The sequence below is a fragment of the Mixophyes fleayi genome, chromosome 2, assembly GCF_038048845.1.
Source record: "Mixophyes fleayi isolate aMixFle1 chromosome 2, aMixFle1.hap1, whole genome shotgun sequence".
In the NCBI taxonomy this organism is placed as follows: domain Eukaryota; kingdom Metazoa; phylum Chordata; class Amphibia; order Anura; family Limnodynastidae; genus Mixophyes; species Mixophyes fleayi.
Window position 1 is genome coordinate 288,468,582 of NC_134403.1, and position 27,236 is coordinate 288,495,817.

The following is a 27,236-nucleotide window of genomic DNA, read 5'->3' on the forward strand; positions in this document are numbered from 1 at the left end:
AACAGCACGGGATTACACTAGCAGTGTGTCACAATTTGCAATAACATTTCATTGCATGAACAGAAGAGAGAGCAATATCCCATCTTAATAAAAATAGATTTTAAGATCATATGCACAGACTCTATACCTTTTGTTTCAATTTATATTTATTTTTCTTTGCATCTCAGTTTCCTTATGACTAAGAGCCACATATATATATATATATATATATATATATATATATATATATATATATATATATGAATACATATGTGAATACATATAAAAACAGTAAATAATAGCAGTGGCAGCTACGTGCCAATATATATCAGCGAAAGTACATATCGTTTGCTTCTATAACTCTACTTACAGGCATAAGGCAATACATTGGATAGAATAACAATTAGTTACATTCCTGCTCTGCTTTTTCTTTATTACAGTAATATCTATACATGTCAGCGGCGCACAGAGGATTGTCGGGGGGGGGTTTCCCCCCGCCGACCCAAAAAAAAAAACCAGAGAGAGAGGGCTGCTGCGCCGTTTCGCCAGCGTTGTCCTATACAGCAGCCGCGGCGCTGTCTAAGAAGCATCTGCGGCGGTGCTGTATACAATACAGCACCGCCGCGGACGCTTCTTTGACAGCGCCGCGGCTGCTGTATAGGACAGTGCAGCTATAGTGGCCACTTAGTTAGTGCAGGGGGGGTTTCTAGAGACTTAGAAACCCCCCCTGCGTGCGCCACTGCATGTCAATGTGGGAGATGTTCTAAACTCTGGAAAGTGGAACCTGATGGAATCACAGCACATATATGGTGCATTTGTGATGTTATCCTTTAGTTCCAGAAAACAATTTGTTTCCCTATTTGTGACACATAGTCAATCAAAAATATTTTTTTATTGCATACTTGCAAACTTTTTTTTCTTCCTTCCAGGAGGTGAAGTGGCAGCTGCGGAGGTAGACGTGGCACCACAAATTGTGTTACTGAGGCCTCGCCACCGCAGGAGTGACATTTTACCGCATGGGTCAGGGCTAAAAAGATGCAAATTGCATCCGATCCACTTGACTAGAGAATGTCCAACGCTACAAATTAATAAGAATGCACCCATCAATTTACTAGATCCATTGACATAATTGAGCACAGTGATGTCATTTGGTTTCTAGTGAATTAATAAGTTGTCATTTAATGGATATTGCAACAGTCCAAAAAATGTCTGCCTTCATTGTGCATAGACCAGAGGTGCCTTTTAAATTAAAAATAGTTAAGTAAGTTGCAGTAATGGGATACAGAGCTTAGTATACTGTCCCCAAACGTTTCTTATGAAGTGCCCAGAGTGCATGCATGATGCTTTTGATGATCTGGTGCAGCTTGGTCCTTATTTCACTATGTACTCAACGAGCCACTGCTTCTGGAAATGTGGCAATATAGCGTCAGTGCGAACGACATTCCTAGTACCTGCAAAGCAAATTACAATCATTAAATAACAGTACATTCATGTGGTTACTTGGCTGCGTCATCCACATCATATAGATTCTTTGTGTAATTTACAAATATTTATATAATTATTACCATGTCAGAAACTTTTTACCATGGAAACAATATACTAAAATACTACGTATTAAAATCTAGAAGAATTTAGATGATTACTCTTAATTGATTAAATAGACATTTTTTATGGTAAATTTTAATTTCGTTTTTTTTTTCAATCATTCCACCACGTTCATCAGACAGCTTTTTCATTTACCTTGGCATAGAAATTAATATGGAAGGTCCCAGGCACTATTAAATACAAATGACCATTGACAGAAGGTTTACTGTAACCAATGCCCTAATTTTACTAATTGTCTAAAGTAAAACATAGTAAAAGTAATGCCTACTTGTAAAAGGCCATTGGCAAAAATTACAAATCCATGAATGACAATTTAAACCAATACTAAAATGGTCACTTAGCTGCGTTTTAAAAATTTTCATAACAAAATAATTTTAATTTTATCCTGTATTTGGCAAGACTATTACATAGATGGAGTGAATTGTGACACTGGGGTGTTTTTTCTCTCACTACCCTCTTAACGTCTTACCTCAATAACAGAAGTACAAATGATAGCTATTCCAACATAAAGGAAGTTGTTTTCAAACCATTTCTTGAAAGATTCAACACACCCCTAAAGAAAAAACCAAACATATTATAGGTAGTCAAACAGCATTATCTAGTTATGTTTATTTTCCTCCATTGTGAACTAAAGAGTAAGGAGACCAAAGCAGGCCCTAGTATTTTTTTATGCAATATAGGCACACTGAAAAACTTCTGTAGTTACCAAAGACCAGCACACAGTAGTGATAAAGTCACATAGAAATGAAGCCCATGAATCCATAAGTAATGAAAAGCAGGGCCGTCTTTCCCATTGGGCACGCTGGGCAGGTGCCCGGGGGCCCTGCAGCCCAGGGGGGCCCTCCGGAGGCAGAAAAAAAAAACCTTGCAAAAAAAGAAGAAAATACTTACCATGCTGTCAGCTGGCGATCCGGCTCCCTCCCTGGTCTCCTCCTCCGTCGCGCTGGCAGTGCATGTCGGGCGTGACGTCATCACGCCCGCCCGACATCCATTGCGGAGCGCGACGGAGGAGGAGACCAGGGAGGGAGCCGGATCGCCAGCTGACAGCACGGTAAGTATTTTCTTCTGGACTGCAGGGCCCATATATATAATCATTTATTTATTTTTTTGTATATATAGGGGCCCCGGTGCACTGCTGTGCCCGGGGGCCCAAGAGGTTCTTAAGAGGGCCCTGATGAAAAGGAAGGACAATGCAGCAGCTGTTTAGATCTCAGTTTGATCTTTTATTATGCTTCTTATTATTATTATTGTAGATTTGTAAGGCGCCACAGTGCTCCGCAGCACCGTACAGTGGGAAACACAGGACATACATAAAACAGGGACCTACAAGGTAGACAAAATAAATGCAGAGATGAAAACAAAGGATAAAGAGGGTCCTGCTTCACAGAATTAGCAAAGGTGGCCACTAGTAGGTATTGGCGCAACTGAACAGGGAGGCACGGAGTCTAACACATCCCCGGTATATATCAGGGACCCCTGCAAGGGAATTTGGGCTTTGCTGTAAAGGGTGCGCAGATCCCGGTTCTCCTAGACAGTCACCGGCGTAGTGTCGGGAGTAGACAGGTGTAATCAAGCATTCCATGTCAGAACCAGCTGGACAGAACAGAACACAGGGTGGATCCAAAGAATAGTCAGAACAAGAAAGAAGTAAAACCCAAACTGGGCAATAAGGCACCAAATCGTAAACCAGGAGAACAGTAGAGGAAACAAGCCAAGTCAGTATCGAAGTATGCAGGATTCAGGTACCAGAGGTAAGTGCTGGAGCAGGTAGTGAATCAATACTATGGCACCCTAGCGGTGCCAGAGGCTCCTATTCATGTAGCAAGATGCACCCTGATAGGGTGAGAGGATTTCAGTGGTCACACACACTGACCGCCGACAGGTGAGTGTGGAAAGCATTCTGTTGCCTAGCAATGGACACAAGGTCTACAGTGCATGCGCACGCATAGCGTGCGCAGAGTGAAACAAGGAAGCATCTCATTGCTGCTGTCGGCGAGGCACAGGCGACCATCTCCGGCACCTAGTGACAGTTCGGAGACAACTGCACATAAGAGAGCTTAAATTCTAAGTGGAAGAGGGCACAGCTAAAACAAGAGGCACAAGCATGGCTTAATATGGAGATTGGGACAGCAGTGAGGGTGTATCAGTGTGAATACCATCGATGGGGTATGTTCTAATAAAGATCATCTAAGGTACATCTATGAAGGTGAGAAGGAGACTATTTTGAAATGGGATTTGAGATGTATAAAGGGGTGGTGGTGAAGGCTTTGTAGGTAAGGTTCAATAATTGGAATTGAATTCTGGAGAACAAAGGGATCCAGTGTAGGTAAAGTGGTGAGGCATATGTGGAGCTGTGAGAAAGTAACATCAACCTTGCTTCATCATATAACATGAACTAAAGTAGGGATAGATGGGTGAGGGAAATGCCAGATAGCAGGAGGTTGTAGTAGTCAAACATTTTCATGTCGGGTAAGAAAAGGGTGTATGCTGGCAATGTTTCTAAAGTGGAGGAGTCAGGACTGAGAGTTATACTGGGAAGACGGAAGAAATTGTGGTGTTATTGACAGTGAGGGAGATTTGAAGGGAGGTGTGTACTCTGGGAGTAGGGAAGATGACAAGTTCTATTTTGGACATATTGAGCTTTAGGTAGCATCCATGTGGAAAGAGCAAAGAGATGGTTAAATGAGATAGTACTGAAAGGGACAGGTCTGGGGAGAAGATTTGAGTGTTGTAGAGGTGGTAATTGATCTTTGTCAAGGCTTCAGATATTCAGCCCAGACAGTGGTCCTTCTGACCTGAATAATTTACTTTCTTTATGCCTCATTCTAGCAATTCAGATGTCACAAAGTAAGTGCAGTGCATTAAAAGCACATATAGCACAATAGTCCATGGCTGGTTGCTGCTCACAACATGAATAATCACAATATAAGACCAAGAGCCCACTTGTATAGATCCCAGAAAATGGCATATTACACATCAATTTTCTAACAGTTGAAACACTGTCAACTGAGCTTGTAATTCCCCTTCTCTACTGTATGCATTTAACGTCCATCTCATTTTTACCTTGTACTAATATGAGTGGTTCTACCTTCTAGCTGTTTGGCTTCAACATTATAGATTTTAGGCATCTACCCTATTTAAAAGAACAGCTCTCAAGTGTAGTAAATTTGTGTGGTACATTGCTCAACTGGAAGGTAACGTAAGGGAAGATATGCCAAGAGGAAAAGCCTGCAAGAATAATACTGCACATTACATAAGAGCCTTTCCTCTGTGATTTATGCTTTTCACTTCCGTAGCATTCAGTGAGTGCAATGAAACACTTGTTTTATTTATAACAGTAACATAACAAGGAAGTGTACTGTATTTGGGCCAATCCAGACTTTTTAGCTAACCAAGGTAAAAACAAACAAACATTATATGCACTCACTGAATATTGCTGTTTCTCGTGGCACTTAGTGTGCGTAACCCAAATGTGCTTTCTTTTTATAATATAATCATACTTGTAAATATTTCTTACCGATTCATATACATCTTTAACTGTGCACACATTAGTATTTACGCGGCAACAAGATTGAGGAATTGTTGCTTCCCAGTCTTTTGAACCATTGATTCCACAGCATTCCAACTAGGGAAAAATATTGTTTGAGGTTATAAATATTATTGTAGATTACAGCTCACTGCATTGTATACAAACATGCATACATTTTACACAGTTCACACATATTACTGGCTTGACTTTGCACTAAAATAAAAAGGGCCATTCATCATATAAGATAAGGGGAGATTCTGGTCCCAGGTAGCAGAAATGTAGAGGGTGGCACAAGGTTCTCACTTTGCCTTCTAGCTTTTATGCTCCACATATAGACACAATCAGCATAAATACAAATTGATTAAAATTAAAAACCAGATGAAAGATCAGGTAACAAACTGATATAGTATAAGGAGTCAAAGGGCAAACCAGACACAAGATGAGGTAACAGGGTGAGTTTAGTATCAGGAGTATATAACAGGAAGCAAAGGGCAAACCAGACACAAGATGAGGTGACAGGCTGAGTTTAGTATCAAGAGTATATAACAGGAAGCAAAGGGCAAACCAGTTACATGATGAGGTAACAGACTGAGTTTAGTATTAGGAGTATATAACAGGAAGCAAAGGGCAAACCAAAGGCAGGGCCACTAAACAGGCTGAGTTTAGTATAAGCAGTATATAACAGGAAGTGAAGGGCAAACCAGAGGCAGGACCACTAAACAGGCTGAGGCAAACTGGAAGCTTTAAAATGTAGCCATTTAAATTAAAACAGGAAGAAAAGGCAACATTTTATAGTTTGTATTAACATCTTAACTGCAAGCTTCGAACTCAAGTCAACAGCATAGCAATTCTATGATATAGAAAAGCATCTCTACTGATGTTCATGGGATGTGCATGACATTGGTCAGGCTGGTTGTGACATAATGATCCCTCTTTGACACTATGAATCTGCTTTTTAGCAGTACGGCAACAGGCTCTGGAACTAGTGGGTGGCAGGACCAGTGCTGTACTTTGTGCTTGAGACAAGAATTCCTGTATTATAGCAGCTACAAAAGTGTTCAGCAAATGATGGGAAGTTTCAATGAGAGGAATGGCCCAGTCCAAAGCACCGCCATGGAATTTTAGATTCCTATGCTATGTGTTGGCTTTATGTCTGGTACTCATAAGCACACATGCATACAGTGCTGAACACAGTGATGAAATTCAGAAATTCCTCCATAGAAAAAGTCAGTTACTTGTTTTGGTATATCCAGAATACAGGATACTGTAGGCTGGAGACCTGGAAACCCCCTCTTAGTGCAACAAAAGTTGGGTAGCTCTAAAATAATAAATGGCTGCAAATCTGTGATGCTGGAGCACTCAGGGACCATGGACAGACAATGCTCAGTGAGATCCTTGACACAGACAAAAGTCAATGACGTGGCTTTGGGAAACAGAGGATTGTTCTTGAAGTATACAGAGTTAGCCAACCTGTCAGCCACAACATTTAAGCAGATATCAAGGTAACTGACCTTGATTTGGAGTGTTGCTAAAACATTGATTAAAGAAGTGGAATAACCATGGGTCTCCTGAGAATAAGTCTGGAAGTGGGTGTGGGGTGTCAGCTGGGACATGCAAAATCAAAACCCCTAAGCCTAGGACATTTGCCACATCCATTGTTGGCGAGCTCATTCAAATTCATGTCAGGAACTCAAGCGGAGTCAGAGGAATATGTAAAAGTTAGTCTTTATTGTGAATACCACAGTCCAGGTAATTGGAATGTTACTACCAGAAGCCCTCAGAAAGGAGCAGCAGACAATCAAATAATTATTACAAACTACAGTGATTAGCTGTAATCAATTAACAAACCAGAGGCAATGTCAGATAACAGGCCAAGGTCAGTAAGAGTGGTCAAATGGCAAACCAGAGGCAAGGTGCGGTAATGGGCTGAGTTCGAGTCAGGACTGGATAACAGTAAATAAAGGGCAAGCGAGACAGAAGGTCAGAAAATAGGCCGAAGTCAGTATCAGAACTAGATAACAGGAAGCAAAAGACAAAACAGATGTAAGGTCAGATTCCATAGATACTGATCAGGAACACTGGGACACAATAATGCTGGATTAGAAGCAAGAGCTCACAGAATACAAATGGGGAAAGTCAGAAAGCAGAGTAACACAACTCCAAGGTTGGGTCAGTACACAGGGATTCAGGCAAACTGATTAAAGGATGGAAATACAGACAAAAGTCAATGACCTGGCTAGGAAGTATTCTCAGGTAGAGGTTTAAACTGGCTACTGATTGCAATGATCAGCAACAAATGAGTGTGGGGATAAGCAGTGAGCATGCTCCAGAGGAATGCACATTGAGCATGTAAAGGGACCTAGGATTTCTTCACACATTTTTTTTGTTTTATGCATAACTAGGAATTCTGAAGGTATTCTGCCTGGATATCACAACTGGGTATGCTCTGATAAAAAAAAAAGTAATCTAAATAGTGTCCTGACAACTAAGGCACTGCATTTTCATGCATACTGGTTTAGTCAACATAATGGTTGTTTGCACTAGTAATAGTTATCTGTCTTGGTAATGGACTATAGGACGAATATATATTGAAGGACAGTAACAGTGAGCAATGTCACTGGTGAATGGAAAGTAACAAGAACACTGCTACCCCTGATTCTGTGTGAGCAATGGCGCTGGAGCTCCTGGGGAGGGAGGTACTTATGGAATCCAAAACCCGCGAGATCCAACAACGCAACAATGACGTTTTGCCTCGATTCAGATCCAAGGACGCACGAAAGTACCGAGCCGACTCGCGAGCCTACTCGGATCCCCTAAGTTCGGGTGGGTTCGGTTTTCAGAAAACCGAGCCTGAGCATCTCTAACAATAATTTGGATTACATCCTATTTATTTACACATTTATGTTGCATACTCACTTCTTTCTGTATGATGTCCCATATAGTTGAATTCTGGTTGCTTTGTCTTTTGTTATCTTCAAAACTAGTTGTTAGTTGTTTAGTTACATAAGGTTCTATCTGAAATAAAGCAGAGAGAATCATTGAAATGGATTAAATTATCAGGATAAAATATTAGGGTGAATTTCCATTCGTTTAGAGGTGCAATTGGCATTACAATCTTTCAGTATCAGTTTGACAGAAACACACAAACCTCTGCTCTTGGGGAACGCTACTCTTCCACTATCTAACTGAGATTTTCTACACGTGTATAAAAACATGTATTTTGTAAATATGCATGACGTAAACAGCAAGCAATATAAACATTCCCATGTTAGGTTTGCACAACTGCCACTGTTCCTGTCACATGCAGCCCTGTCCTCACGTAAACAACCCCATGAGTTGATTATTCACTGCCTAAAGGTCAGTATACTAATGTCCTGAATTAGTCTGTACTTCTATAAAAATTTTGATGATCTGATTGGAAACAGATTGTTCTATCAGTGCCAGTTTGAAAACTTGGGATGCAATGAATGAACATGAGAAGAAGATTAAATATAAAAGGTGCTCTGTCTCAAGTCGGCGCTGTGGCAGCTCGTCTCCCCTCTTACATAGCATGTCCCGGCTGCTGCCTGACAGCTGGGACATCACTTCCCTGCTCCTGTCAATCACTGCCCGGCTAGTTTGACAGCCGATTCGTGGACGCACTTCTCCCCGATCTAATAACAGCCTCCTGAGGCTGATTGCAACCCCTATGGCTCCCTGCTGTTCATTGGCTTACATGTGTTTATAAGGCAGGGAGGGCTTGGCCTCCCTGCCAGTTATAGCGTCCAGTGTGGTACACGAATTGCTGACCAGTTTCCCTGCACCTGTGGATACTCCGTCCAGCCGTGACAGCCGGGCAGCACACTGTCCCTGCCTGTCACGGCTGGACAGACCTGCACATAGTGTGCAGCCGTCAGCAGCCTAAGATGTTAGAAAGGGGCAGGGCCTAAATCGCCCCCCCTATCTCGCCCCGGGTACAGCATTTTTCTAGATCCGCCCCTGGGCGGACGGGGAAGCGACAGCAGAGAGAGGGGATAGGTATGAATCTGTAGTATGAAGTAATGATATAGGGAGCCATGTGGGGGAGTGGGTGGAAGTGTTCAATGAAGAGTAATAAGGTCCAGTCCATCTCCAGTTCAGACTCAGTTACAACTCATCATACTTGTGATGGTAGGCAAAGCTTTGAATATGCTTGAAAATACAATGAATTATATAGAAGACTGAAACAGCTGTTGCAGGGGGAGGGAATGGCCGAGCAATTAGAACAGCAGGCTGATTAAACAGAGGGGATGTTGAAGTGAAATAAACTGACAGATAAAACAGATTTTCTTGAGGTGGAAAGGATATAAATTTGGAGTTCAAAACAAAGTTCTTGAGATGTAAGGGAGGGATGGCAACATTAGGAGTAAAATATGGAGTTGAAGGTGAATGATTGATGTTGTCCTCATGTAGCTGTGTTTTCTAATAGAATGTTTCCCTCTTGTTGGGGAATTGTTCAAACATTGTGTAATTTTTGCTTTGCTATACAAAATGGTGTATGCCCTTGTAACAAATACACACTGGCTGGCACAGCCTCTGTCTGTTCAATAAGTGAATAAACCCCCACTAATAGCACATTACAAAGTCATAAATTATTAAGCAAACTATAAATTAAATATCAAATAACAAAAAGCACCTTAGATCTGTAGGATTATGATCTATAGCACTGGAATTGGGTAACATGTTCTTCTCCTTAATTAAGAATATTAATTCTAGTACACTTGTAACTAAACACACTTAAAACTAGACACACACTAGTTAATGCAGCCACACTGGCTTTCAGCCATATTTATGTATTTATTTATTTATTTATTTATTTATTTAACATCAGTGGAACTAATATGTATTTATTTTACAATGGTCTTGTGACACTACAAGTTTGCACCGGTGTACATGTGTATGCTGGCATTTGTACTTCCACAGACCATGCACCCTATTGACATGGTGATGGGAGTTCCAGGCAATAGGCAGCAATGTAACACAGCCTTGGCTGCTGAAGGCCACAAATCCCAGCAACCTCAAGCTATGAGGATAGAGCAAATGATATTAGAGCTCACGAAAATCACAGGCAGAGAAGTGAATAGCAGAAAAGGCACGGCCATAGCCTGATCTGCAGCCATACCCAGAGAAGCCACCTGCAAACAGAAACAAGTGTCTACAAGTCTGCTGAGCCTGCACAAGGAAGGGAAACACAGCAAGAGAATATGGGGCCTGTTTAGAAGTCCTGAATCCTGACAGAGAAGTAAAGAGACTGCACAGTACTTGGTTACAGAAGCTGGTGGGAAAGACAGAATACATATGATGTGTATGTACTGTGAATGTGAGAGTCTTGCCACCATAAAAAACTTAAGGGCCTATTTATCAAACATAAATCCTCAGTTAATCTCCGAAAATGTCAGCAAAATTGTTATTTATGATCATTGCATCGCAGCAGTTTTCATAGATATCTGTTGCTTTTGCATCTCTCGTCATTTTACTGAGCAGTCCCCATAACAGTGTATGGGGAGTGCTCAGTAACGCTATTTATCAATAAAAAAATGAAGCTGGCGTACATTAACATAATTGAAAACTTTCACTGAAGACAGCTCTGCTCCGAAGAGCAGAGCTGCACAGCGCATGAGTGGAGGGATCATATGATCCCTCCCTGTCACATGAGTCACGGTCACACTACAATGGCTCCAAGTGCGTATGCCCGATACTTTCGGTTGGCACACGTGCCCTAGGAAATTAAGGAAGATGCCGTGAAGACCCTTCTCTTCATACTGAAGATGCTGTGAAAATGTAAGTGAAAAACTTCACAGGGCTAGCAGTTTAACATAACTGCTGTCCCTGCTGAAGTTTATTGATAAATATGAAAGACAAGTTAACAAGTGCATGATACTCATGCATTCTAGTCAAATCAAGCTACTTAAGGTGTTAAAAAGGTTCTTGTCATGCATTTGGGCCATAGCCCAGGCCTCCTCAGGGGAAGAGCGTTACTTCCCGATGTAAGCGCCCTTTTTTAACGTGGTTTTGTCCACATGTCACCACCTCATCATTCTTCTCCATCACCTCATCCTTCATTTTCATCGCCACATCTATCCAGATGTCTATCCAGACACAGGGATCTCTCTCAGCGGTCCTGAGTATCACGCTCCTCTCACTCTGTCACCCCCGGCAATCACCAACCACTCCCCACGGTCACCCCCGGCAACCACCAACCACTCCCAACTGTCACTTCTCCTTCAAGAAATATATATATATTTTTTTTAAATCTTTATAAACACTTTTAACAATTAACAAATTAAATTGACAAATTAAAAACATCTTAGTATACCAAATTTCAGCCCTTTCTGAATTTTTTTTCCCACACACACCAAGAATTTAGTAGGTCAGTGTATTACTCCGCCCAGCAGGTGGCGCTGCAGCTTGGTTTTATTTTTTCCACACACACACACAGACAGACAGACTAACACACGCCACTAGACATTTATATTATAGATAGTTCAATCCTTATCAATGCGATGAGGATTGAAAACTATTTTTCATATTAAGCAGTGCATCTTAAATATACCCCTTAGAAACAGTGAGAGGCGACAAGGCCATCAACACACTGCTGACAGTCAACAGTTTCATAATGTAATCTGCCATAGCAAGAGACAGGGCTTCTACAGACAGCGAATAATGCAGAAGTCTGTCGGTCTGTCAGAGGTAGACTATATGAGAGTATCACTCAGCTGCCCTAGCAAATTTTAATTGGTATTTTGAGGTGAGAGAAAATGACAGTGATAAATAAGCCTCTAATTGAAGCCCTAAGAGTATAAAATGGAAATTATAAAATATATCACATATCTTACCTCTTTTTCATACACAAAGAGAATGATTGCCAGTATAACTTCTGTTAACAGAATCAGCAGGAGCAGAATAAAGAACTAAGACAGACAGAAACAAATAGTTACTCATCAGTTTTCAACTTACTGATAATTATAAGAACAAAAGTTACCACTTACTACACATTTTTTTGCCTAAGCGCAGTTCTAACCAGTCTATTGTGCCTATCATATATATTTCTGGAACTGTCTTTCCGCAGTGTAGCATGCAGATGTCATAAAGGTATACTATGAAACTAACAGTCTCGTTGCTAATCAAAGTATCACCAACCGAAGTGCTGCTGATAGTTATCATTAGAGATGTTCACTGACCCCCGTGTTCTGGTCTTGGTTTTGGTTTTGGATCTGGATTAACTTTGTGTTTTGGTTTTGGTTTTGGAACCCAATTTTTTCTAAAATCCCTATTTTTTTTCCTACAATCACATATTTTTGCTTTTTTTTATCCCCCTACATTATGATTAACCTCAATAACACTAATTTCAACTCATTTGCAGTCAATTTTGACCATCTCACAGGTCACCATATTATTTTCATAAACTTTCAAACAAAGACTGCAGCGACCTGGCTGGATGGTAAGCGACAAAGCAATGACTCAAACACACGGCAGTTCCTAGCACATCTAGGAAACATTAACACACAGCAGTGGCAGAAAAGAAAAGTGGTGCAAAATGGAATTGTCCTTGGATCATGAAACCAGTTGTGGTTCATTTTATCGCTCCACCCACTCCTTGGATAACTGTGGTAATTCTACAGCTAATACATGGCAATGAGCACTGCCCCCCCAGGATTCGTGCTTTTATCAGACCCAGACCAATCCAGGGTACCAGACAAAGCGCTCAAAAGAGCCATTGTAATTCCAAGCATAAAGCAACTTCATCACTGAGCTTTGAATCAGCCCCAATTCCCATAAAATTATAATATAGTTAGGTACATGTACACATCTAGTTAGACATCCATGCTTGTTAAAGTGCATTTGATAAAAGCAGTCAGTGTTTCAATCTACAATTCAGAGCTGTGTCAAATGGTGGGTTAAGAATAGATTTACAGACTGACATATCGAACTACCTTAATAAAATTCACTTTGTCAAAAGTTTGGTCCAGATATATACTGATTCCTTGAACTGCCTTAAGTAAACCCACTTAATTGTGTTTCTTTGCTTGTTATGTAAATTGACACTTTGTTCGTTTAATGTTGACTAGATTGAGTGTTTGACTATAGTGTTTTTTCGCTTTGCATGTTTTGAATTGTTTACGAGGCATCAAAAATTTGGTTTGGTTCTCCCTCCTTACAAATGATATATGTAATATACTGTTATACTTGTATTGTCCTAACAGAAACCAACCCACATTCTTTAGAAATTAGATTCTCTACTTCCCCAATTTAGACAATGAATAAATTGTGGCCAGAGATAACACTGTCCTCAGGTCATCTCTAGATAGATCTGCACCCCCCGTCCCCCTTCCCTCCTGGGGACCACGTATGATGGTAGGGACAACCAGAATTCTAAAGCCATGGCCATGAAGTGGTACCACAGTTTTTGCCTTACTTTACCACAACCATCATTCTCCTCATTATCATGTTCAAGTATAACATTTTCACATTTAAATTATATCCCTCATCCTCTTGCACATTTGCAAGGTAGCATCCTAAATTTCTATGTGTAAATCATCATTACTACTAGTACTACTACCCAGACTCGAATTTCCAAGTGGTGGAAAAATTTTGGAAGGTGTCAAAATCTGAAACATCAGACACATTTCTAGCTCTCATATATAGCCCTTAGACTCTGCTCAGGATTCTTCTGTCTGTGCCCAAGTTCTTCTTCAGCCTCAGTGTTCTTTTCATGCACTGATGTAGCTGTTTTGGAGGTGACAAACCTACACTCTGAGCGAGAAGGCGGTGCATTGAATGCATGACCGTGTTGGGCACTTTCTTTTGCAATAGGCATTATAGTACATTTACCACCAGTAGCAGGACTCCTACTAGCAAAAAGTGGACAATTTAGATTTTAAAAGCAAGAAATATATTTGTTTATCAGGGGGTGCGGCTAACACTCAAACAACACCATGTTTCTTGCCCAATTAATAAAGATGTCGCTGAGACTGCCTCTCACAAAATGTCTTTACTAGAAACACTTTAGATTTTAAAAGCAAGAAATATATTGGTTTTGGGGTGTACTACTCAGAGTCATGCAGCACCAGAGCCCGTTCTCCACTAAATAATAGTTCAGAGTGATGTCTATAGTACTATATAATATATATATACTATAATAACAGCAGACACTATTCTAAACTCTCTGACAGACTGACACCCAATTGTTGAGCAAACCATTCAGCTCACTGATATCTACATGAACTGTATTATAATAATCCCAGCTATTGTTTTCTATGTTAATTCCCTCTTTCGCCCTGTCTAATGCTCTAGTCACTCTCTACACAAGATTTTCGAAACACAGTATGCCTGCTACTTTCCTCCCCACATTCTCTCTTCTAAAATTGCAGATGAGAACACGAGGGAGAGCTATATATATGAAAGAGATCGATCCAAAACTTGCAAGTTCTGACATTTTCTTGGAAAATATATTTTGCCTTTTTTTTTATCAAATGCACAATATATTTATTTCTTTGTGTTGGGGATTATATTTTATTATTAGGATCGGGGACAATATTGTATTAATTATTAGGACCGGGAGTAATATTTTATTAGTTATTAAGGAATGGAGCAATATTATATGAAAAAAGACAACCGGGGGCAATATTACGTTTAATAAAAAGCGCTGGGGGCACAATTTTTATTTTAATTTGTTATTTTCATGGTACCCTCTGGTCAGGGGTTCCAGGAAAATGCAGATGCTAAGTAGTTTGTTTGAGTGGCCCCTTGGAATAGTGGTACCGATGCTAAGTAGCACGTCCTGGTCAGGAAATGAAGGGAGGGTTTTTTAGTGTGGTTTTTTTTCTTACATGCTGACAGGTGAGATAGTGGTATCTCGGTTGCCACAGTCACTTTGTTTCCATGTTTTGTCTGGCTAATTTTCCAGTGGGTTTCAAGTTCGCTTCTGGCATTTGTCATTTGCATTTGGCATTTGTCTTTTTTTAATGGCAAGAAATTGGGTTGGCAATTTGTAGCGTGGCAGTATTGAAAGTGGCAGGTTTACTTTGGGATTCAAATTGCCCTTTCTTACAAATAGCCACAAAAAAAATCACAGAAAAGCTTGCGATTTTTGTAAACCGCACCCTGATACATTTGCATAATGCCAACTACAAATTATAAGAATTTCATTTTCAATTTATGACTCAAATATAGGCATGATTATAGTATTTAATCCATTTCATGAATTAAGTGTAATATTAAATAAATATATAATATATATATATAAATATATAATTAGAATACATACAGATATATTAAGTCAATACTCACAGTAAGCAGTAAGCATTTGTTTTCTTTAATTGCACCCATACATCCTAAAAATCCAAATACCATAATGACGCAGCCAAATAAAATAAAAACATTGCCGATTGTTACAGTGGGATTGTTTGAAAGCAAGCTCCCATAAATATTATGAACGACAAAGTAAATTCCAATGGCTATTACGGAGCATCCAACTGCCTGTAAAATATAAAGGAATATCATTAAAAATATTTCATTACAGATAGGAAATATAACATGCTCTTTGCATGCTATAATAACATAATTTTTGTATACAGTAATTTGTTTTAAAAAAATAGTTTGAAGTTCCTATTTTTTTTACTAATGAATATTTATTTTCTCATTTCACCACGCTTCTTTGACTCACATACAAGATTTCCCCACACTCCTTTGAATCATGTCTTGCGAAGCTTTCAGTAGGCAAATATACTGTTAATGCAAATCATGAGACAACAATATCCTTTTTGCAACAGTCAGAATACTTCCATACATAGGCAAGCATTGAGATTTAGGGCTAGATTTATTAAGCTGCTGGTTTGAAAAAGTGGGGATGTTGCCTATAGCAACCAATCAGATTCTAGCTTTCATTTATTTAGTACTTTCTACAAAATGACAGCTGGAATCTGATTGGTTGCTATAGGCAACATCCCCACTTTTTCAAACCATCAGCTTAGTAAATCTAGCCCTTAGTCTTGGAAAAGTCTACTTAATTCTCCATAAAATCTACAATGGATGTGAAGAACCACTCCAACAATGTTTCTTATCATTGGCCTCAAAATCATTAGCACTAACTTTCCTTCTATGAGATATTGCACCTATATTACATGAATACAGTGTGAGTGACACACCAGATAAATCATATGTAGATGTTTACCAGATATGTTACTCCATACTAGGAGCTCTAGCCGAGATAGTTCAACCCACTTATTGTGACTATAATGTGTGTCATAGCTGAAAGTAACGTAATATATGCAGTATTATAATAACTTACCCAAAACAACAAATTGAAACCAAACAGCATGTACTTAAGTACTCGAACACATTTACCCATTCTGATCAGGGAATATAATGCTGGAAAAAAGATAAAGAGTATGAATTGTATATAAAACCTCCATTTAATTTAAATACAACACTTTTAGCTTATCAATTGCAGCTATTTGGTTCTAAATTCAAAGACCTGAGGAGTGGTAGGCAGAACATTCTATTTTATAATACAATAACATTTTCAATTGAAATAATTTGTCTTACCAAGTTAAATTTGCCATCCTCATTTGTCCTACCATAGGTAACATTCAATATTGTAAAACTAATCACAATAGCTTAGTACTCACAAATAAGGATAGGAAGCACATATATTAATTAATATATATATATATATATATAATGTCATACAAAAACCAAAAATATGGAGCCATGTCGTGAATGAATGCAAAGGAATATATAAAGTTGGGGCAGGTATGAAACACAAAGGGTATATTTACTAAACTGCGGGTTTGTAAAAGTGTAGATGTTATTTATAGCAACCAAACAGATTATAGATGTCATTTTGCAGAATGTACTAAATAAATGATAACTAAAATCTGATTGGATGCTATAGGCAACATCTCCACTTTTTCAAACCCGTAGTTTAGAAAATATACCCCAAAGTGTAAAACATGATTGAAAGGAAATGAGCAGAAGAAACATGGTAGAGATGGAACATCTCATGGAAGAACATGGAAGAGGGCAGAGGAAACAAGGAGGGGCTTAGTGGAGGCAGTGAGCAGATCTGACATAATGTGTCATGGGACTTAGGGACAGAGTAGATGTGATGTGAGACATAAAAAAGAGACCACCACAATGGAAGAGGTCAGCACGGTGGCTTAGTGGTTAGCACTTCTGCTTCACAAAACTGAGGTCATGAGTTGTCGTCCATGGCCTTATCTATGTGGAGTTTGTATGCTCTCCCCGTGTTTGCGTGGGTTTCCTCCGGGTGCTCCGGTTTCCTCCCACACTCCAAAAACATACTGGTAGGTTAATTGGCTGCTATCAAAATTGACCCTATTCTCTCTCTCTCTCTCTCTCTCTCTCTCTCTCTCTCTGTGTATATTTAGACTGTAAGCTCCAATGGGGCAGGGACTGATGTGAATGAGTTCTCTGTACAGCGCTGCGGAATCAGTGGTGCTATATAAATAAATGGTGATGATGATGATGATGATGAAAAGAAAAGCAATATGAGAGTAACAATTATTGACTATGTGTGTATTTATTAATGATTTGATTATTACTCGACAGCAGAAGGGGTTAATACATCAGTAAGTTTGTATTTTGAATACTCACAGTCTGTGCTGGTGCTATTTGCATACATGCAGCAACTATTTCTTAACACCTCATCCCCTGTTTAAAAAAAATGTCCTCCTCAATATTAGTGTATATGTGTAGGTGTATGAATCTTTAAAGCCTTTCCACCTAAACCACAGGCTAACAAACTCTTGTAACGAACCCTTGCTGACATTGCTATATCATCCATGTCCATGTAATAGTCTAATCCACTAACCATTCCCTCAGGGAGGGGTGGAGAGCTTTCTTCAATGTGTTGACAGAACTGCTCAGATTTGCATAGTGAATTAGTTTAGAGGCCAAAAGTCAGGATAGTTTAGTACCACGGTTCCCGGTACTATGACATTTTTCTATGTCAATGAGCTGCTTTCAAATACAACACCTACCAGATGTTGGTTGGCTGTTCTGGGATCTCATCACATCCATAGACAGCTTGCTGCACTCAGAATGGTGAAGGCCAGCACCAGCCATCAATCAGTGTTCTAGCAGCCATCTAATGGATATACAGCTGGATATAGTTAAGGGGTCATGGTAGATTAGAAGCCATGTTAGGTTATTATTAGAAGCCCAAATAGGCTGCTCCTGACTTTGTTGTGTCTGTTATGAAAGGGTGACTTTTGGTGAGCAGAATCCAAATATGCTGCAGCACATTGAGGTAGAAAACTTGTGCATCGCTGACCCTTATCGAGTCCATGCTATAGAACATGAGGCTGACAAGTGACATGTTTTGAATGAATTTGGTCAGCCACCAGTGTCTTCTTGCTCTACTAGATAACCATTTTCGTGTTTCCTGTGTTCTTCTCCTGCGTAAAATGTCTTTCTCTATTGCCACCTGGGTGACTTCAACTGCTGTGAGGTTTGACACATCACAAACAGTTAAAGGATGAATCACACAGCATCTTTTATATGTCTATGACTTTTGTTGATTGACTTCTTTAGCATTCCAAGCACTGCCCTGATGTTCCAGCTGGCATGAATTTTGGGTAAATCTTGACTGATTTATGAATGGACTTGAGAATCGCAGAAGTATTTATCACATTAGAGAATAAGTGTATTGGCTTTGCACATCTTTACATGTGGTAGGGACACAAAGTGCTTTATTCTGTTTAGGTTAACCAAGCTTAATGTTTGAGGTCCCATATTTCTAAACGTGAACTCTCTGTAAAGCCAAAGATGTATGACACAACAGAAGCTTACTCTGGTGTCAGTGTGAACAATTCAGATGTACATTATTGCAATGAATATTGGTCAACAGATTACAGCATAACCGACCTAAATGTCTTGTGAAAAAATAGCTCAGCTTCTGCTAGTGAACATGGAAATAGAAACACACCCAAAATGAGAAGTAAGAAAATTATGTGCTACAGGGGTGACTTTCAGTTGAACTTAAAGGATGTCTGTTTGTGTATCTACACTTAATTTAAATTTAAGTGTGTTAATTTTTTAATTCAGCTTTAATTTTGAAACGTACAAATTAAATTTACGGCAATCAGCATCATAAATTTGTAAACTGCATTTGCCTTATTAAGGAGCAGAATTTACTCTTGTTACAGATCGTATTTCACAGATATTTGTAAACCAAAATGAGATGTGTCTCAGAGAGGTGTGCTTAACTTGCGTCTGCAAGCCCTTATTATATTGAACTCTCAAGTGTATGCCCCTGATCAGCCTCTCCAAGTGCAAGGGGCTGCAATTGCCCAATATGTACACCTCAAAATACTGGAGCAAGTTGTGTGCATGTGCAGTCCGACTAATTTTACGTTACGTGCAAAATTACACTTGTGTGAAACTCTAATGTCTGTTTCTGAGCATGCACAGATTTTTTTCACGAAAGATACAGCATGCAAAGGGACTTACGTCCGCACATGAATCGGGTCCTAAGTTAATATTTGCACAGAATTTGTTAATATAATAAAATAAATAATAAAATCACAAATATAGGTTATTTTTTTTATTTTTAAGTATCATCTGTTACAATGTGACATAGAAAACTAAAGACTAAAGTATACACTAGGCATGTATTAAGAGTGTGCAATTATGACAAGTCATTGAAACAAACCACAAAACCATTGTGTACTATTTAAAGTAACAGATGGAGAAGTAAACATGGAAGTGAAATGTCTAAGTGTACCTTTGCAAATGTAAAGTATAACTCTACTCAAAATAAAACAAAATAGTTTTGAATTAGTTAAGCTAAAAAAACTTAACATATCATGCAGACAGGCCTGACCGTACCATTAGATGAACCTAGGCAGTCCGATAGTTAGGGGGTGCCTAAAACACTGAATGAGTAGCATAATGTCATTTAGCCCCAAATGGGTCACCCGCTGATGACTTGGAGCGGAAGCAGCCGGCAACCTCTCACCTGTGAAGCTATGGTCCTCCTCAATGTCAAGGATGGACTGAGAGTGTGGTGATGGCAACAGGAAATGCCACCATTTAAGGTAAAATGCAGAAGGAGTGTTTTGCAATGCTGAGGGTTGTGGTACACCAATTCAGAGAGGGGTTGGGGTGCTGCCTCTGAGAGGGGAGTGGTGCCACCTAGTACACCCACAGACTTTCCTCCAGCCCTGCTTGTAGGTACAATATACTGGATCTGCTGGTGTGCCCAGTAGCTATAGCCTTCCCATACCACACCTGCCAAATGTCTTGATTTTCCTAAGCCTGCCCCAATATTTGGTGACTGAAAGGAAAATGACCTGGCTAGGGGAAAATTGGCCTGGCTTGGGGAGATCTGGTAGTGGTTTGGATGGGCAGTAGGTGTAGTCTAGTGTCTAGTCCCTCTTTCAGAACCGGAGGTTAATGTAAAGCATGTAAAATATAACCATCTGAGTATTTGGTAAATAAGAGGTGGTAAAGCCAAATAAATAAGATTTGAGGTCCCCAATCACCTGCAGTATATACGACATTGGTTTGATTCTATTTTGTAAGACTGCCATGAAATAGGTTTATCCAACTAAATTAATAAATATAACTGTTGATCAATATAAAGCAACTTTATTCAGTTTGGTCATTCTACTTATTATCGGTAACAACACAGAAAAAAGAAAAATTTTTAAAGAAAAAAAAACTATATTCATGCTGTAAACTTAACTTAAGGCAAATAAACTCAACTTTTAAACACATTTTAACTTCTAGATTACCAGTAATCATCACTTTAAAATTCTAGGTTTTCTATGTCTTGCATAAAAGAACCTATTTTCTTTATCTCTGAGAGATCAGTGAGTTACTGTAATATGATATATATGACAAAGGAAGTTAGGAGATCCCCTGCAAAATATCTCAAAACAGCTATATAGTATGACAATATTTTGAATCTAGTATGCCTTATCAGCACAAAAAATGTTTTAGATTAGATGTATGTGTAATCAAGTAGCAAGGTAACAGAATTAGCTTGCTTCTCTTATATGCTCCTGCAAAGTGGATGGAAAAACATAAAAACTTGGGTGTATGAAAATTGTAATAGTGACCATAAGAAGCAACATTGATGTTTGCTTTCATGTTATAAACTGCACTACACATAAAGAGAGCTACAATCGGATTGGCTGCTATGGGCCACCACAGTTTTCCTGTGTGCTCGTGTTCATACACATTTCAAGCTGACCACTATGAAACGTCCTTCCATCCAGCGAGCACTGGCATACCTCACAACTGACCCCATTTTGTACCCCTTTGGGGATTTTAAATTGTGTGATGTACACTGGTATGAATTTCAAATAGTCTTCACAACTCCATGGAAAAACTAAATGCTGGAGCTTTCTTTTTTACAGTCACCTTGGTTTAATAAATATTCCTGTTGTCTTTTATTCTGTGTGCCTGCAAGTAGTTATGGCATATAATGTAGTGGATCCTATTATTGTTTCCTATTATTATACACAATTTTATTTACGGCATTCTGATTTAGTTGCACTCAATGATTCTATATAAACACATGAGAAAGTCCCGCAGTTTGTCTTGCCTAAATTGTCTACCAGGTAAAAAATTGAATATTGGACACTGGCCAAACTTTCAGCGTAACCTATAAGGACAGTTTTAAGATGGGACCCAGTGCAGAGTTCAAACACAGAGTCACCATAATTCACAGATTGAAATTGAAATAAGGAAGACCTGTGTAGTATATGATGTACACTGTGGAAAAAAAAAGTTGGTCAAATTTTGTGACATTGGTTTTACAACCAGAAAAATTTCAATCCAAGAGCTATAATCAAATACAGCGACCACTATACAATTCAGGGCCTCCTCAACAGATGTCAGGCATGTAATGCAGAGCCGTCTCTGATGTCCAGTATACAATCCACAGCCATATTGGATGTCCCATGTACAATGCAAAACCTCATCCAAATACATATTACTCATGCCTACTCAGCCAAAAGCAGTTCCTTACACCTCAGATTGGCATAACTAATTGTAATCTAATATTGTTTCCAATGGGCTTTAGCTCTTTCAGCTGACATTTAAATAAAATAAATTAGCATTATTTTACACTTACTACTTTGAGTATAGCTGATAGAAAATACATCCTACTCATGAATTAAAATCAATCTAGATGTGGAAGATATCAGCTTTAGCAATACCACAAAAAAATTTAGTAAATGAATATAACAGCAACAGAATACCTGTAGTACTAATATATTTGTCAGATACTTTGCATCTACTGAATTTAGCTATAATTTATCTGGCCATTCTAGAAAATGATAGCAAGAAACTGATTGGTTGATATTGGCAACACCTCCACATTCTGTTTTTAGAAGGTTTGGTAAATCTAACCTTTGGACTGCATACTCTGCACCTGATTTAGGGATGAGCACAAAGTAGCTCCGTTTGCACATAAAAGATGCATCTGGATACCATTATTTACACTCCTGCATTTTGAGTTGTTTGCATCCAAACATTTGTGCAGCCTTAAATCTATTCTGCAGAGATGTGACAATCATCAACACCAAAAGTTGCCTCTGGTTTATGCAAATTTAGGTCCCATAGATAACGTGTTTTCAAGATCTTTATGACATAGAACAAGACTCTTCTCAAAGAGGAGCGCTTAATTTGCATCTGCATGCATTACTGTACTGTACTTGTAAATTAACATGTCTGATTTGCATACCTAAGTGCAAGTGATGCAAATGCAAGATACCTGCGATTCTAAATACAAAACAAATTGTGCACATGAGAAATGCATCAATTTTGCACCAATATACACCTTTTTATTGTGGAAATGCACTTATGTGCAACTGTAAATCAGGCCTTATATATTTATATGATTCGTTTTAGATTTAATCCATACCTCCCAACATTTCAGTCCCGGCCAGTGAGACAGGGGACATGGCCATGACACAATGGGGACGTGACCACGACTTGATGGGGGCTGCCTAGTGCTGTAAATCACTAATTTGCCCATTAGAACATACTTGCCAACTTTTGAGATCTCCCAGAAGGGAGATCTCAAAAATGTCCTGTGTGTCCTAGGGGCGTGGCCATGAGAATCATGTCATCCTGGCACCGCCCCTATGTCAAACTATACCAATTTCAGCCTATTACAGCAGGGGGCGATGGCCAGGATGACGTGATTAGCCCCACCCCCACACTCTTTACTAACAAAGTGGGAAGGTTGCGGGAGGTTGCTCTGCTCTCCCGAGAGCCCGGGAGAACTCTCAAAAATTCGGGAGTCTCCCAGACATTCCGTGAAAGTAGGCAACTATACATTAAAAACCTCCCTACTGCGCTGCACCCGTTGACCACTGTTCTTCTATGCAGAGCAGCTGTTAATGAAAGATACCACTCAACATTCCCAACTGTCTGATAAAGATGTCCCAGGGCAGAACAGTGGGACAGAGCCCTAAAATCGTGACTGTCCTAATGAAATCGACGCAGTTGGGAGGTATGCTGTATAAGCAGAGTAGACCTGTGAAAAAAAACCACATCCTGCTTTAGTGGATGCATCAACATTTTTAAAATTAATTTTGGGTGAAATATCCAAAGTGAGGGCAGTTCCCTATAGGTGCCAGAAAGACTAGCACTTTAAGTATCATATTTATCGATGTTGATTTGATGGCAATAGTTTGTTTGACTTGTGCTCCTTTTAACCATTAGGATAGTGGACAAGGTGTGGCTTGACTATAATATCAAAGGATATAAAATGTCTGATTTGCAAAGGTAACCTAAAACCTGCATTGCCTATTGAGAACTGGGATTGTTTAAACTTTTAGGCTGTCCATAATGCATAAACTGGGATTGCCTATGTATTTCATTAAACTGGCCCATCATCTGTGTATGTGGGGGCAATGAAAATATAATGAGTTTATTTGGATTTTTATCAGGCTTGCTAGGAATACAATTAACTTCTGATGGTTTCGATATATACAATCATTAGTATATAGTCACTGGCCAATTGTCTAAATCTGCTTGTGTGGTCATACAGGCAGCGATTTTGCCAAATTAAAAATTCCCCAAATAATTATATGTGACCTCAAATTGATTGAACAGTCCTACCAAAATTCAGATAGTGATAGAACCAATGGCCATATATGTCTGCAGTCATCTAGCAACAAGAAGCATGTTGCCATTGGATTCTGAATTCTGTGTGTTTTTGCCTGCAGACATATGCCATTCAAAAACAGTAGCCCAACAGCTTAAAATAAAGCTAAATTGTCACTTGCAAAAATAAAATAAAGAGCCTGGCAACATGCAAATTTGTACATGTTATGAGACCATGTCTGTCAAATAGGGATGTATCTCTCATTGGTAATCCAGGAAGTGACAAACAGGAAGTAATAAAAATATAGCATACAACTTCTATACAGTGACATACTGGAAAACACCAGGAATATCCAAGCTGCATTTACACAGTGGATGAGAACATATATTTTTGGCTGGACCAACAGTCATGAATATGCAATCTATCAGTTCACTAGGAGTCAATGACAACACTGACAGGGCAGTGCATAGAAATTAATTGGTGTGTCACGAACACGCTCCCAGCTGCCGTGACTTTGGGGTGTTCATTGTATGAGGTCACACACGATTCCAGCCCGCAGTCTCTCTCTACCTATCACACAGGTTATAGACCTACGGAATCGCCCCCAAACAGTGCTCACACCTCAGACACTTCAAGTTTGCCACCACCTATTGAATACAGGCAATAGGACCCCAATATACTGTCCCACACTGACACACAAGGCTTCTAGCTATCCACAGACTAGCAAGACCCACACCAGCGAACAAAGGGTTACCTCTTCACCCCTCCAGACTGTTACACAAATGTAAATGCAAGCACACACAGCTTGCTAATCAAATGTATCAGCAAATCACACACTGGCATTCCAAGGGTTAACTTGGTCGCGCAATCTCTTCTAATAGGCTAATGAATTCGTTTAGAGCAATAAGGACAGATTTATTAAATTTTCAATTTAATATACAAAAAGTACAATGCTTAAAGAGAATTAAAAAAAAAACAGTTAGATAAAGATTTGACATACAAATAAAAAATGGCAAATAGTTATAAAAACAACAAAAGGGATAACAATACAGAGCATAACTTATGTATAATCTGTATGCCTGGGGGTAGGCAGAAAAGATGGACAGCCCTTCAATTAGATTGATTCACCAAGAAGCTGACACTTGCCCCTTCCCAACACAGGTTTTTTAAGCAAAATGAAATGGTTTTCACAGCGGCAGTGTTTAATACTAATAGGGGGCAGGGATGTCCTGGGTGTCACCTAAGGCCTGTTCAAAACTATTCCTAAGTGTTGACCTGTCTTCGCTTTTCACAGATATATCTCAGCGACATAACTCCCCCTTCAATAAACCAGTCATAATCTCCTGCACATTTAAATACCAAACATGATGGATTTATGACAATGTGACATTACTTTTCCAAAAGATATGTGAATTTAGCTGTACACGGATACCACCCATACCTGTCATTCACAACCCTGGTGTGATTTCTGCTCCTCAGTATGTAGATGCACCCGAATTCCCCAAAATATGAATTATGAAGGAATTTTCCTTTGGCAGCTCATATTTCTATATACCTGTATAGGCTTTCACATGCTGCCAACAAGGCTCTTCAACTGTGATCGGCCCCACAAAGTCTATTCAAGTGTCTAAGACTTACAGTAACAGATGTTTCGTCATTAAACTTTTATTACATAAGAAAATTTTGATCACATTTGGTATCATTGGGTATAAAAACATACAGTATAGTAGTTGAGAAAAACCTACAGTCAAACCCCAATGTTCTGGATGCTTCCCTTTCCCTCTTATATTCCTCATCTGAAATATACAATATCTTTTCGCACACTTGCCAACTCTTTTTTTCCTTCTGGAAGGGGGGGTTGGTGCCACGAATCATGTCATTTTGGCCCCACCTTCAGTGATGCAATTACACAATCGTAAAATTTCGCCACAGGGGGTGGTGCAAAAATGATGCGATTAACTGCAAATCACGTCATGGAGGCTCCCAACCCGCCCACTTCTCTTGGAAGTGGGCAGGGTGCAGGAGAATGGCCTGCTCTCCTGGAAGTCCGGGAGACCTACATGGAATTCGGACATTCTGGGAAAGTGGGCAAACATGCCTTTGGCCAGATTTTATATTACAATATTGCATCCCTTTTTTCCTCCCAGTGATGTGCGGTATGCTCTCTGATTGTGGAGTGCTTGTTTCCTATAGGTCCAGAGAGCGCTATTAAATCATAATTGCTAAGCTAATCAGAATTGAATGTTGCTTGTCAGATGAGGGAACGCCAATGCCTCTTGTATTCCATGAGTGTGCTGTGCATGCTCTGATGGGAAGATGATGCTTCGCAACCACTCAAAGACCAAACCGTACATAAGAGGCCTGGCATTTCTTGGCTGAGTGTTTGTGATGGGTGAGTGTTTTCTGTGTATATGGATTGTGTCAGTATTATCTGGTGAGTGTTTTCTGTTTTTCCGTGTGTGTAATGTATGTGTTATGGGGTAAGTGCTTATTATCTGGTAAATGGTGGGGTGGATGCTGTTAGTGTTATGTGGTGAGTCTTACATGTGTGCACAGTATCACTAAGGGGCATATTTAATAAAGCACGATAGTGCTTTTAACGGGTCATTAAGGTGTCCTCCTGTCCTCCGCAAATTTATTAAGGGTGCATCGCAGCAAATATCATGGATATCTGCTGCTTTGCATTCCTCTTCGTTTTTGGGAGCAGTCACCATTCAACAGAATGGTGACTGCTCCTGGCCGCAATCTAACAAGTCCCGAAAAAACATTTTTTTCGGGAACTTGTCATGTTAATGTACGCCAGCTGAAGCTGGCGTACATCAGCAGAATTGAAGAAATCTAATGCTGTCAGCTCTGCTCCGAAGAGCAGAGCTGGACAGCGCATGTGTGGAGGGATCACATGATCCCTCCCTGTCACTCAGCGCGCGCTCTCTGCAACTATCGTTGCAGAGACAGAGAGGGGATCTGTGTGTGCATGTCCAGTTCTTGGAACTGGACATGCGCAATTGAAGAATG

General features: G+C 39.6%; 1 protein-coding gene across 1 annotated transcript in view; it reads right to left on the reverse strand.

The window, feature by feature from the left end:
• Positions 1 to 631: 631 nt before the first annotated feature.
• The window catches only part of LOC142140410 (leukocyte surface antigen CD53-like), a 30,129-nt gene continuing 3,524 nt past the window's right edge, over positions 632 to 27,236 (reverse strand). The window contains exons 2-8 of the mRNA XM_075198169.1: positions 16,422 to 16,501; positions 15,422 to 15,610; positions 11,968 to 12,042; positions 8,030 to 8,128; positions 5,102 to 5,209; positions 2,054 to 2,137; positions 632 to 1,430 (exon numbers count right to left, since the gene is read on the reverse strand). Coding sequence (XP_075054270.1) covers positions 1,359 to 1,430; positions 2,054 to 2,137; positions 5,102 to 5,209; positions 8,030 to 8,128; positions 11,968 to 12,042; positions 15,422 to 15,610; positions 16,422 to 16,481 — 687 coding nt within the window. The 5' untranslated portion in view covers positions 16,482 to 16,501 and the 3' untranslated portion in view covers positions 632 to 1,358. The remainder of the gene's footprint in view (positions 1,431 to 2,053; positions 2,138 to 5,101; positions 5,210 to 8,029; positions 8,129 to 11,967; positions 12,043 to 15,421; positions 15,611 to 16,421; positions 16,502 to 27,236) is intronic.